The 12456-nt window shown below is 45.3% G+C and overlaps 1 protein-coding gene across 4 annotated transcripts; it reads left to right on the top strand.

Annotated features, from left to right (window-relative positions):
- Positions 1 to 553: 553 nt before the first annotated feature.
- LOC120690041 lies at positions 554 to 6846 on the top strand. Of its 4 annotated transcripts, none has more exons than XM_039972558.1 (5): positions 554 to 835; positions 1719 to 1959; positions 2624 to 2860; positions 2942 to 3731; positions 4544 to 6846. In XM_039972558.1, exons 3-5 carry the CDS (start codon positions 2636 to 2638, stop codon positions 6502 to 6504), a joined length of 2976 nt encoding a protein of 991 aa, XP_039828492.1. In that variant the 5' UTR covers positions 554 to 835; positions 1719 to 1959; positions 2624 to 2635; the 3' UTR covers positions 6505 to 6846. The 4 variants fall into 4 exon arrangements, with proteins under 4 accessions (XP_039828492.1, XP_039828491.1, XP_039828493.1 ...); XM_039972557.1 differs by having other exon boundaries at positions 554 to 1171; XM_039972559.1 differs by having other exon boundaries at positions 570 to 1171; positions 2966 to 3731; positions 4544 to 6803.
- Positions 6847 to 12456: the final 5610 nt, after the last annotated feature.

Genomic DNA, 12456 nt, shown 5'->3' with positions numbered 1-12456 from the left:
TGCAGCGACAACAGTAACCTAGCCGCCGGGAGAACGGGGTACGGATGCTGCAGGACGGCATGTGAGCCGAGAGGGGAAAAATAAAGTATCGCGAGGAGTAAAGATGGCTGGTTTTGTAAGATTTGGAAAGGAAGTTTGGTGCTCTGCTGTCCTCTGAAGCAGCATGGATTTTTATATCGAGCTGTGCCTTTCTCTCTCCCCCCGCCAGCAAGCAAAGGGGGTGCACAGATTCTCTCTCTGAGTCTCAGGGTCACAATCCCCCCAAGCTCTTTCTACAGCCGCCCAAGGGAACAAGGAAATGTTATACAAATCATCACAGGGAAGGGAGGATCAGCTGATGCCCTGTTTCGATAATGAAACGGCCGATGATTATCGCGACTGATAATATAGTTAGTTCCGGAGGAAAAATTCTAATGGAGACAGCAGCTGGTGGGGTGGGAAAACAAGTGTCTGTCTAACTTATTTTATTCTGTTTATTCTGGTGAGAGAGAGAGAGTAGAGAGAGAGAAAGGGAGAGATGGGGATAAAAGTGGGTGAGGAGGAGGAAGGATCAGCAGGAGGAGAGAGAGAATAAAAAGACCAGATGTCAACAAATCTGCCTGTCCTTGCTCGTAGTTTAGAAGAAGGTCGTTCCATTCCCTTCCTCAGAGGAGAGGGAAAGTGAGCTAGGGGGAGGAGGCAGCAGGCAACATCACGCAGAGGAGAGAGAGAAGAGAGAGAGGGGGCAGAGCACATAACCAAACAACACCCATCCAAAAACCCCAAAAGGAGGAAAAAAGGAGAGAGAAAACCACGCAGTCGTTTGTTCAGACAAAACAAGAACAAGAACCCACCAGTACGCACTTCCTCCTCCTCTCTCTCTCTCTCTCTCTCCGCCAGTCCGCCCCCTGGCCCATCAGATCCAATTCTTTCCCCGACCCCCATCCCGGATCCGCCGCAATTCCTTCGCGTCTCGAGCTCGATTGCTCCGTGTCCGTGGAATTTGCTCCCTTTTCCCGCTAGAATCCTGCCTCGGTCGGCGACTCGAGGGGGGCGCTTCCGAAGGTGAGGGGCGCTTCTGCTGGGCGTCTCGGGGCCATGGGCGTTGTGGCGCCCGCTAGGCTGTTCATCCGCCGTATACTCAGGGTCGTCAGGCTCAATCCGCTTCAGCGCAGCGCTAAGAGTCGTTGAGGTGAAATTTTTACTCCACTGGTTTGTTCTGCCTAGCGTTCTAGCTCGGTTGTTGTGAAAAAAAGATGCAGCTTTTCTGCCTTCTCTCTTCTTCTTTGAGCCGTCCAAGGTTCTGATTTTTTTCCTTCTGGAAATTGGGTTTCTGTTGCAATTAGTCCCTGTGTCGAAATTTCGGTTGGATTGACGGCAAGAAGCTGATAATTGCATCTAGTCTTCGCAGCCTTTCGGTTTCCAGGTTTGGTAGTGATAGGTCGATTGAGGGAACTGGTTCGTAGGATTTATCAAGTGCGTTGAACCGTCGGGGGTTGACTTGTCTTCTCTCCTTTAGTTCCTTCCTGTCTCACGACTTGACGTCGAAACAGCTGTACATGCATATTCTTTTTCATTGTTTGGGTCTCCGGTGATTTTTCTTTTGATCCTGTGTATGTTTGCTTGATTGTTAGTAGGGATAGTGAGTTTCGATCTTGCATTGTGTGTGCGATACAACACATTGAGCATCTTGTTAAGTAGATCTTTTACGTTGCTCACTGCAGTGTTTTGATGGGCAGGTTTTTTCTCGTGAATAGCTTAGGTAGATACTATTAGCTGCTCATTCAGCTGAGCAGGTTGAGCTATCCATTTAGCTCGACAGAGTGAAGAGACACAGTGCGCATACGTGTGCTGCGTTGGCTCTCGAACATCGTTTTTGTGTGCTGCGTCGTGAAAGTGTGAAGGTTACAAAATCCACTTGGCTACATTCTGGGATGGTGGTGGGCATCGGAGCACGACAAATGCAGGCTTCTTAACTTGGTAATTAGTCAATGGAACCCTATCTCTTTAATAGCTTATTTTCACAACTTTTGGTCTCAGTTTAATATAATGTAGTTGCCCATTTGTGCTCGTTTTCAGTTTCTCCCCTCGCTTGCTAGCATTTCGTATTTCATTGTCTAGTGCAGTATCCTTCTAAATGACAATGTCTGGCTGAGCATCATAAAACTGCTTACATAATTTCTCTGCATTGTTTTGTTGGTTTGCTGATGCCAGTAGAACTTTTTTTCTCTCGAACACAATGCCAGTAGAACTAACAATTAACAATTAGTATTTGTTCATTACTTGAGTTCATGCTTTGCACCCCTTTAAATTGGCATTGGTTTTGCGGTTAAGAGTTAGACATCATTCTTGTAACTGAAGCGTACAAGCTGACGCAATAAAGTTGTGACATCCAGCTCACTAAAAGTTTGTCTTTTCCTATATATACTCTTGATAATCATCTTAAATTTATAAGGGGTAGTTTTCTCTTGTAAGTAGACAATTTCTTATGCTTCTTTCTTCTGCCAACCAATGAATAATGCGTGGTTGTCTTTTTCCACATTTTAGGCCCATATTATAGGCGCATTTTAGGCTTGGTTGTTAAAGTTAAACTTGAAGTGTATTTTTACCAACAGAGCGATTGATTGACTGGTCTCTTGCACAGATTGCAAAAAGAATGGGGGCAAAAGTAGAAGGGGAAAGCTATATGCCTGGATATTATGCCACGGGGGATCTCAACATGGAACCAAATGGTAGGTGGTCTCCATACTATGAGGAAAGAACATCAAATGGCCGGTTATGCAATGGCTTCACAACAAAACCAACAAATGGTTATTCAGAATTTGACAAAGAAATGCTCAAGCGCCAAATGCTTGAACATGAAGCTATATTTAGACAACAGGTGAGTTTACACAAAATTCTAAGCAACACAGCACAGCATATCAAATTATTTTTTCTTATCAATTGTTTTTTTCCTGGCAAGCCTCACAACCCACTCACTATCCAGGTGTATGAACTGCACCGGGTTTACGAAATACAGAGAGATATGATGAAACAGCACCAAAGCAAAGAAATCTTTTCATACCCAATGCTTGCGGTTGCATCACATACAAATTCAGCATTACAAATGCCACAAAATGGTGCAAAGATGACGTGGCAGATGCCGGTTCCTCCTGTGTCCACAACATACAGAAAAGCTCCTGTTGGCGAGCATAATGATACAAACCCGTCCTCCAGGAAATTCCTTAGAGAAGGCAGCGTGCAGTCCTCTCCAAACGGATTTCTGTCAAGTGATGCTGCTCCAAGAAGCAGACAAGGCACTTTTGACCTTCAGCTTCCAGCTGATCATTATATAGATGATGACAACACGTCAGACAGCAAGCCCATAGATTTCCTTGGTTTGGCATCAGATACAAAACCACGGAATGATGCTGACCTTACACTAGTTAGTGCAGAAGGCTTTGGGAGGTTCAGTGATAATAGTTCAACCTCAGGTTTGCGCACTACAAATAATCTTGGAACCCAGCAAGTTACCGATCTGAATGAGTCAAATACTGGCATCTATATGGGTAGAGCAAATGGATCGGTTTCCAGAGGCCTCTCAAACACCCTGGAGAACTCGTGGCACCAACCAATATTGAGACCAAACACAACCAACTTCAGTTTCAATAAAGAGTACTCCAAAGACAAGCACACCGATGAAGGAACAAGCTCAAACTTCTTTGATGCAAGTGCGAAAATAAGACATGAGGACAAACCATCAATCAATAAAGGTAACAATAAGGTTCAATCACAACACCTTTGTTTATTTTAGAAATAATTCCTGGCCACAGAGTACTTTTTATGTTGGTCCAGTATATCTTTCAATACCACAGTTAACATATTGGTCAAATACGAGTTAATTTTTGTAAAGAATATATGTTTGCTTTAGATTTTGGGAGGAAAAGTAGTTCATGCTTGTGGGTAATATGGTTACCAAATGGCGCAACATGCAAACTGTCTTAGCTATGCCTGTTCTGTATTTGGCTCTGGGCGCATTTTTTAAATTCTTATTGTAACTACTGGATTGCTGCATGAAGACCTTCATGGGGGCCTTAACTTATCTTTTCAGTGTCAATGAGCCTTTGAGATGTGTACTGTATAGTCTAGAGTCTATTATGTCACAAGCTGTTCTTGAGTCCTTAAATGGCTCCAATCTATACTAGAACACATGCTCAGTTCTTTGGTTTACTGGTTTCCCAAATCATATTGCAGAGTAGTTCTGTGTATTTTGTGTTTTTATTACTTTGTTCATTGAAACTTCTGGTTCCTATTTTCTTTCTGATACATTAAATTGCATTTCCCCTCAAGGAGGGGTAAGAAGCAGACATAGGGTAATTTGCTCTTGCTGGACCACAGCTAGTGTCATTCCTTTCTGCATGCCATACTGTTTGTCGTCTGGTAATGATGCTTGTTAATGTCATGCTGATAACTTAGCTAGCTCTTTGGATGCTTTTTTATAGCTTGCACATTCTTTTACCGAACTGTATTTACAGCTGATTTGGTCCTGTCTTATAATTGTTCTGTCTCTTGCTTCAACCTTCAGGTAAACAAGTCAGCAGAACTTTTTTAGCACCCAGATATAGTGATGCTGATCCCCCCAAATACTTCAAAGCTGCTGATGGGAGGCCTGCCAATTATAACCAATTTGTTTACCAAGGTCAAAATAGTTCAGTTGGATGGTTTGCACGAAGTCCTCTGGAACCTTCTGCTATCAATAATTTTGCTACTCTTGACCGTCCATATCATTCGAGTATGGGTACATTTACTGCCCCTATCTCTATTCCTCAAATAGACCATCCTTCCATTGTTTCCCCAATGGGTTCTTGCACAGCTGACCCTAGGAGCAGCATTATTAATAATCCTGCTTTGGTTCCAAGATTCAGTGGGTCATCAGCTGTGAATTCGTACACGAGTCTTAGTGCTGTGACACAGAGCATTGGAACTTCGACTCCAAAGCTGAAAAATGTGGATAAGTTAGATGGCCGCTATCCTGGTTTTCCACTTGATTCATTTTCTGTGTCCCACTCACAACATCATGTAGCAATTTCAAGTGACCTGGAGCAAAAGAACTCTCAGAAGTTTGAACATTCAGATCGACAGTCCCACGGAAAGGACATGAAGAACTTTAATTTGAACGAGACACTGTCAGATTGTCAAGAAGATGGTCTTGTAGAACAAGATGGGAGATGTGCTGGCAGTTTTCAGCATGGTAAAGATGTGGGATCAGTATTCCGGGACTCATGGCTCAAAAATAAAGCTGTGTGTGCTGATCCGACAGCTTTGGAGAAGCCAGGGAAGTTGTTTGGCCATTCATTTGGAACTGCAATGGAGCTGAAAAATACTAAAGACCAGAACGAACCTTCCCAAACTATTCGAAATTTATCAGATTCAGCATCAACATCCCTAGGTTGTGGAATTAAGAAGGATGGGCCTTCGGAAGACATTATCGCTAGAACTCTGCTTGTTTGTAATAAGGTCCAAGAGAGTGCTGCACATTTACCTCTTTCATGCCAGAAACATGTGTCTAAAGATGGACAGGCTGCTGAAGGAGTCATAAAGAAAAGTGGAGCCCCCATCAGGAATTTCATCGATTTGAATGATGATGTACCAAACGAAGACAATTCTGAGGAATCTGTTGTGTCACATGAATGTCAGCCGCCCCCTTTGCAGAACAACCAGCCTAAACGTGCATTTGTGATTGACTTAGAGGTGCCAGCTTGTGAAGACGGTTCTGCATGGAATTTTGATCAAGAATGCACACATCCTAGTAAACTTGATGCATACCAGGAAATTGACAACACATCGGTTACAGCCGCTATGGCGGCAGCTGAGAACATTGTTGTGTTGTCAATGAATATATCAACAGCTGTCGAGGCATGTGATGATATGTTGCAGTGGTTTGCAGATCTCGCTGTATCAAACATCAATGACCTTACCGAACAATTGGAACTCCAAGCTTGCACCAATCATTCCAGTGATGATGAGTTGGATTCATTCGAGTCCTTGACACTGAAGCTGGAAGAGACAAAGATTGATGAGTGCTGGAGCAGGCCACTGGAACCTGCCATCACAACCGATGAACAAGCAGTTTCAACTGCGCACCTCCTCACCAAGCCTAGAAGGGGCCAGCAGAGGAGGCGACGACAAAAGCGGGACTTTCAGAAAGATATTTTACCTGGCCTTTCGTCACTCTCCCGGCCTGAAATCATAGAGGACGTTCAGTTGCTTGAGGGGTTAGTCCAGGCTTCTGGTGGATCCTGGGAGTCGAGTTTAACTAGGCGAGGACGTTATGGCGGGAGGACAAGAGGTAGGAAACCTCGGAAAACTGTAGTAACTATAACTGTAGAAGAAGAGGAGGTCGAGGTCAGCCCGCCACCGCCTAAACCTGCTGGCACTGGAGACTTGGAAGCCGACGAGAGGGGTATGATTGGATGGGGAAGAACAACAAGGCGGTGTCGCAGAACCAGATGCCCATCAGGCAACAACATTGCTGCTGCGTCTTGAGAGAGGTCTTGCCAGCAAACATTGGACACCATTCTCAGGTATTGGGCGGCACCCGTTTGTTATAGACTCTGATGGATGATGGACTGGTATAAGGTGATCACAGTCATGAGTGTACATACTTTTGCCGGCCTATTGGCCTCACCCCCAACTTTCATGCTTTTGGGTCGAAACATGGTGTACGTTGGTATAATAAATCCCGTAAATTAGTTGATAAGACATTTCTGAGACATTTGTATTAAGCTGTTCCAGGTTATGAGGACCGGTATAATTAATTGTGAGAAAACTGCAATGCCTGTAAACCACCTTGATCTCTGAAGAATAGCAAGTCGCATGTGCAACGAAGGGTATGGATGGGCGGTCAGAGTCTATTCGTTTTGTAGCTTATGCTCTGCTTGATCGGTCAGCATTCATCAGCATCCGACTTGCAATATGAATTTGACTCGATCATCTAGATATTGGATTATGGCAAAGTTGCATCGCAAATGTTTTTTTCTCATATAATGAAACATATTAACGTAGCCAATGTTTACGATAAACTTTGCCGAATCCACTTGAGATTATCAATCAGATTCAGAGGCCAGAGCCAAACTTTCACTAGGCGAAGGCAATCATATCGCACTTTTCAAGGTCCTTGACACGTGGGACCCAGCTATTTTGATGCTTCTGACTTTTTTTAGAAGATTTGATCACGTTGTCCTAGTGTATTCTGCAGCAATCGAGCGTTAATCTGTTTCAGCAATTCGCTGACTCCTGCGAGAAATAATGCACTTTAATCTGCCTTGACACCTCCTCCGGTCCACACAAGCCCAATACAATTGGGCGAGAATTCAGGACCGGAGCCTTCATTCAGCCCAATACAATTGGGTCGAGCTTAAATCTGCGATGACACGCCCGTGGATCCTATATATCTTCTGGAAGTTTTTTTCTTATCCACCTTCCAGTGTTTGAGATTTGTGCAATCATCTACCACCGTTGGATCAACACACTGGAATCCTAATCCCCACACCCTCTCTCACCCCCCTGCGCCCGCCGCCACCCTACAGGGGCTGCGCCGCTACCGTGCGCCCCTCCCCTGGCGCGCCCGCCGCGGCTGCCCCCGCGGCTCCGCCATCGCGGGCGCCACCTCTGCTTCGCCGGCGTGCGCCGCCATGGCTCCCCGTCGCGCCCGCGCCCGCGGCCCTACGCGGCCGCCTCTCCACCGCCAACCACCGCTCCGCGCTCCGCGCGTGTGACTGCCATGGCCCGCCGGTGCCGCGCGGAGCCGCTCCACCGTGCTGCGGGGCGCTCCCCCGCCCTGGCGCCCTCCCGCTTCGCGCCGGCGCTCCCCCGCCCCGCCCTGCGATCCCCTACGTCATGCCGCCGCGCCCGTGGCCTGTCGGCACATCGCCGCGGCCTGCGCGTCGCCGCCTCTTCTGCAGCCAGCCGGCCACCGTGCCCTGCAGCACCGCCGCCCGTGCCGGCTGCCGGCGCCGGAGAAGATGGTCGAGGTTCAACATTTTCATAGTACTGGTTCAACATTTGTAAATTATTGGTTCAACATTTTCGAAATGTTGATTCAACATTTTCGAAATGTTGATTCAACATTTTTTCTATAAACTGTTGAATTGACTATCAAATGGGCTTTATAGATGATTTGATTAACCACCCTCCACAAGATGCATAGGGTCCCCCATGACACGCCGGCCCACGACGCAGCAGCCAGCAGTCCAGCACGAGCTCTCCTCAGTTTTCCGTTCGAATTTCGGAGCGCTCCGCTCCCAGTTGAGTCTTTAATCTATATACCCTTATGAAAGTTACTCTTGACCTACATGCCCCTAAAAAAATCGGTTGCACCTATATACCCTGCCGCTAATCTTTTTTACCCACATACCCTTCCATCCATCTACCATCACAAGATAACAGTGAAACAGTCCTGACAGGTGGGACATAGCAGTGGAAATGACCATACTGCCCTTGTGAGTTCAATGTCTCTTCACCCTTCGTCTTGGAGTCCAGCTGCGCACTCCCAAGACTAATCCCTTCCCTCTCACCGCTCTCCCTGGAACCCTAGGGACAGCCGTCGCCAGCTGTCGGCGCTGACTGCTGGCGGACGCCTGATCTGCAGGCGCGCACCGCTCTCTCCATGCGGGGCCGAGGGCTCCCTCCGTGCGCAGTCGGCCGGGCGCTGCCGCGCGGAGCGCCGGCAAGAAGCCGCCTCGGGAGTGCCAGCCGCGTGGAGCGCAGGCTTGGCAGGGGATTGGCGCGCTCAGGCTGCGCGTACCACGCGCCGGTGTAAGGATCACCGGGGTGTCCGACCCTAGAGGGGTGGGGGTGAATAGGGTTGCTAATTCGCTTTCTAACCTAGAGCTCATTCTACTTGCATAAGATAAACCTAACACGTCCTACACATGCTAGTTATGACTAAGGTTTATCTATGCTACTCTCTACTTACCCCAAAAGATTTGCAACCTATAGCCAATCCTAATCAAACTAACTAGGAAAGTAAATGCACGCAAGATAGAGTAAATGCGGAAATGTAATACGGTAAGTAAAGAGGTAAGGGAGAGAATATGCAAACTCCCGTGAAGACACCAAGACACACGATTTAACGTGGTTCGGTTAGGACACCAAGTCCCTCCCTACGTCCACGGCAACTTGTCTACCAAGAACAAGTGTGATGTCGAGTTTCTTCGCTTGATCACCGTCTTGCGTTCGCCACCAAGGCTTCCGGCAAGCAAAGGCTAAGTGATGCCAAGTCCCCAAGACAAGGCCACCGCCACCGTCTCTCTCGAAGCGTCACCAACGGCACCGTCTTCACTATCGGAGCTTCTCACCAAGAGGGGTCTCCTTCCCCGCACAAAGTGTCATTGCCTCTCCACACCAAGTCGGAGGGACACATGACGAGTACACGATTGCTTGCCGCAGCAAGACTTTGCTCAAGGTTGATCTCGCAAGATCAAGTCCTCCCAAGCACTAAGCTTCTCAAGCTCACACTTGCACTAAGCTATTCTAAGCTTGAATGTGGCACTAAGCTCAATATGGTGGATGGAGTTGATGTTGATCTTCAATAGAACTTCCAGAGTCTCCAACCTCTTCAAATGACCTGGCCTTGGGGGTATATATAGCCACATACCCCAAAAGAGCCGTTAGAGGAAAGCTGACAGAAAAAGTACGTAACGCCGATTAAACCGACGCTCCTCAAATAGCCATCATCGGTTCAACAGGTGAATGTAAACTGCCCACTGAAAAACTATCCGTTACTTGTACGGGCAATCAACCGACGTATCATCGGTTTAACCGGTGAATGTAACTGTCCCCTGATTCCCGAAAAACCAACTCTCTGGACAATTACACCGACGTTCACTTTTCCTTCATCACCGGTTCAACCGGTGTCCCTCTGTGTCTGACTTCACTTCAGTCATTGCACCGACGTATGTCTTTTCTTTATCGTCGGTTTAACCGACGCAAAACCCTAGCCTCAGCTTCTGGGTCCATTACACCGGTGAGTGCAATTTGCTCATCATATGTTTAACCGGTGATAGCAAATTGTCTCTGTCTTGTTTGTTTTGACTTGATTTCTTCACGGTCTCTTCAATTCTTATCCTTCGGGCCTAGCTTCGCCTTCCTTTTATTTGTCATCACTTGAACCTAAAAGCCTGAGGATATCATCTAAACAATCGCATTAGTCCAAGTGTTGTGTTGTCTATATCAATCACCAAAACATTATATTGAAAAGTGGCATAAGAGGCCATTTTCCCTGCAATCTCCCCCTTTTTGGTGATTGATGACAATACAACCAAAGCAAGCAAGATGAATTGCAAGAATATCAAATTGATACCAATTTTAAAGGTTAGAAACTACTTAACTTGCTCGGATGACATTTCAATGCTCATTTAAAAAGCCACCGGCATTTGATTAGTCCATAGGACGAAATGCTTCCGGCTTGATAGCAATTGTGAAACAATGGCTTGTGGCCAATGTAAGACAATTGTGTGGTTTGAACCATATGAGCAATGAAAATTTTTGTACTTTAGTCCATGGGATCATCAATTTGCACTTCTCCCCCATATTGACTAAGTACCTCCCCCTATCACCATGCATCCTTTTGCATAGCATTTTCCATTCCTCCCCTTTCTAATGTCATCATTCACTCCAAACTATTTGCTTGCTTTTAGGGTACATTTCTCCCCCATTTGTCATCAAACACCTAAAAGCTTCATAACCACTAACAGCAAGGAGCATTAATAGCAAAAGGAATTCACTAGTGATAGAGTGTTATACCCACTAAATTTGGCATATCTCCCTTTGTTTGAATTAGCTCCCCCTTTTTCAAATCTTGTGGCACTTCCTATCTTGACACCAATTGTGATGCCAATTGTGACTTGTAGGGGTAGTGTTCAAAAAAAAAAAAATGAACTCTTGGAGATAGCTCTAGGTGACTACAACAAATAGCACTTGTAAAGCATATTAGTCACACAAACATAAGCTATAGAGTTAGCTCCCCCTAAATGTGTGCATTAGAGTTTGAATCACTTTTAAACAAATGTATGCACTTGTAATTCACATAATGGGGATTTAACTTTATAACTTGCTAATCATGGCACCATAAGCAAGCAATTGATATCAAAAGCATTTTTACCACGAATATGAGAGATATCAAATTGCAAGATATGCTATGGAAGACATATGCCATGTGAGAGAATCAATTAAGCTCATGTAGGTTGCAACAAGATATTATAAAGCATGGATAATCTACCATGTGAAATTTCTAGGAAGGCATATCAAATGAAAGATACCAATAGTAAAGATAAGATCATGCAATCCTAGAGAGGCATTGAGCTACAATGATGCATGAAGGATATCAAATGAAATTGAGATCATACTTTTACCTTGCTCATTACCTCATATGTAGGGGAGGGAAATTTGGGTCACTAATCTTTAATCCACAACTTGGCTTTAATTCAACTTTGCATGATGCATCCCTACTCATGCATCCTAAACCTTGCCAAGCCTCCAAATTTCCCGTAGTGCTTGTTTGGCGCCTAAGTTTTAGGGATCCAAACTTTTTGAGAGCCATCCATGGTATGAATAATATCCTTTGGCACCCAAATAGGCCGGTTCCATCCATATGTTCTCCACCGCATGACATGAGCCACCACATTGCCATTCTTCTTCTTTTCAAGTATGTAGTGGTTGCTCTTTTGCTTGTTCTTGTGGGTGGCCTTGGTGTACATGTATGAAGCCTTATGGAGATGTGTTTTTCTTGATCTCCTTAGCCTTCTTGTGTCTCTTCTTGCTCTTGTTCAAGTTTTTGGGCTTGCCATTTTCTTTGCCCTTTGCTTCGCCCTCTTTCTCCTTGCATTGGTAGGACTTGTGGCCTTCTTTGCATCACTTGAAGCAAGTCACGGTTTCTCCCTTCTCAAGCTTCTTCACGCCCGCGGAGGTTTTATCTTAAGAAGGTTGGACTTGCCCTTGTGTGCCTTTGTCTTTGAGCCACCTCAAATATGCCATTAACCTTTCTACCTCTTGTTTGAACTCATCATTTTCCTTAGCAATGAGATCATCATATGTTTCTACAATCACATCCTCATTGCAAGGGGTTAGATCACAAGAGATAGACGCATCTACCTTGATGATAGGTGTTGCACAAGGAATATTGCAAGGAAATGATTTATCCGATGATGATTCGCTTTTAGATTCAAGACTCTCATATTTTATTTTAAACTCTTCATGCTCATTGTCTAACAAATTGTATTTGTTTAGCAAGTTCTCATATCTTGAGACAAATGAGGCATGAAGCTTTTCTTTAGCTTTGAGAGTTTTGATTTCCTTATTTTGTTTAATGAGATGTTCTTGTTGATTATGGAGGAGTGTCATCATCTCACTAGTTTCATCGGTTTCAACATCGGATTCATCATTTGAGGAGGAGTCATCACTTACATAGCTATTACCTTGTGCCATAAGACACATGGG

Source organism: Panicum virgatum, chromosome 9N (assembly GCF_016808335.1).
Source record: "Panicum virgatum strain AP13 chromosome 9N, P.virgatum_v5, whole genome shotgun sequence".
Classification (NCBI taxonomy): Eukaryota; Viridiplantae; Streptophyta; class Magnoliopsida; order Poales; family Poaceae; genus Panicum; species Panicum virgatum.
The sequence above is the reverse complement of the archived record's forward strand: the minus strand, read 5'-3'. Positions and strand labels throughout refer to the sequence as shown.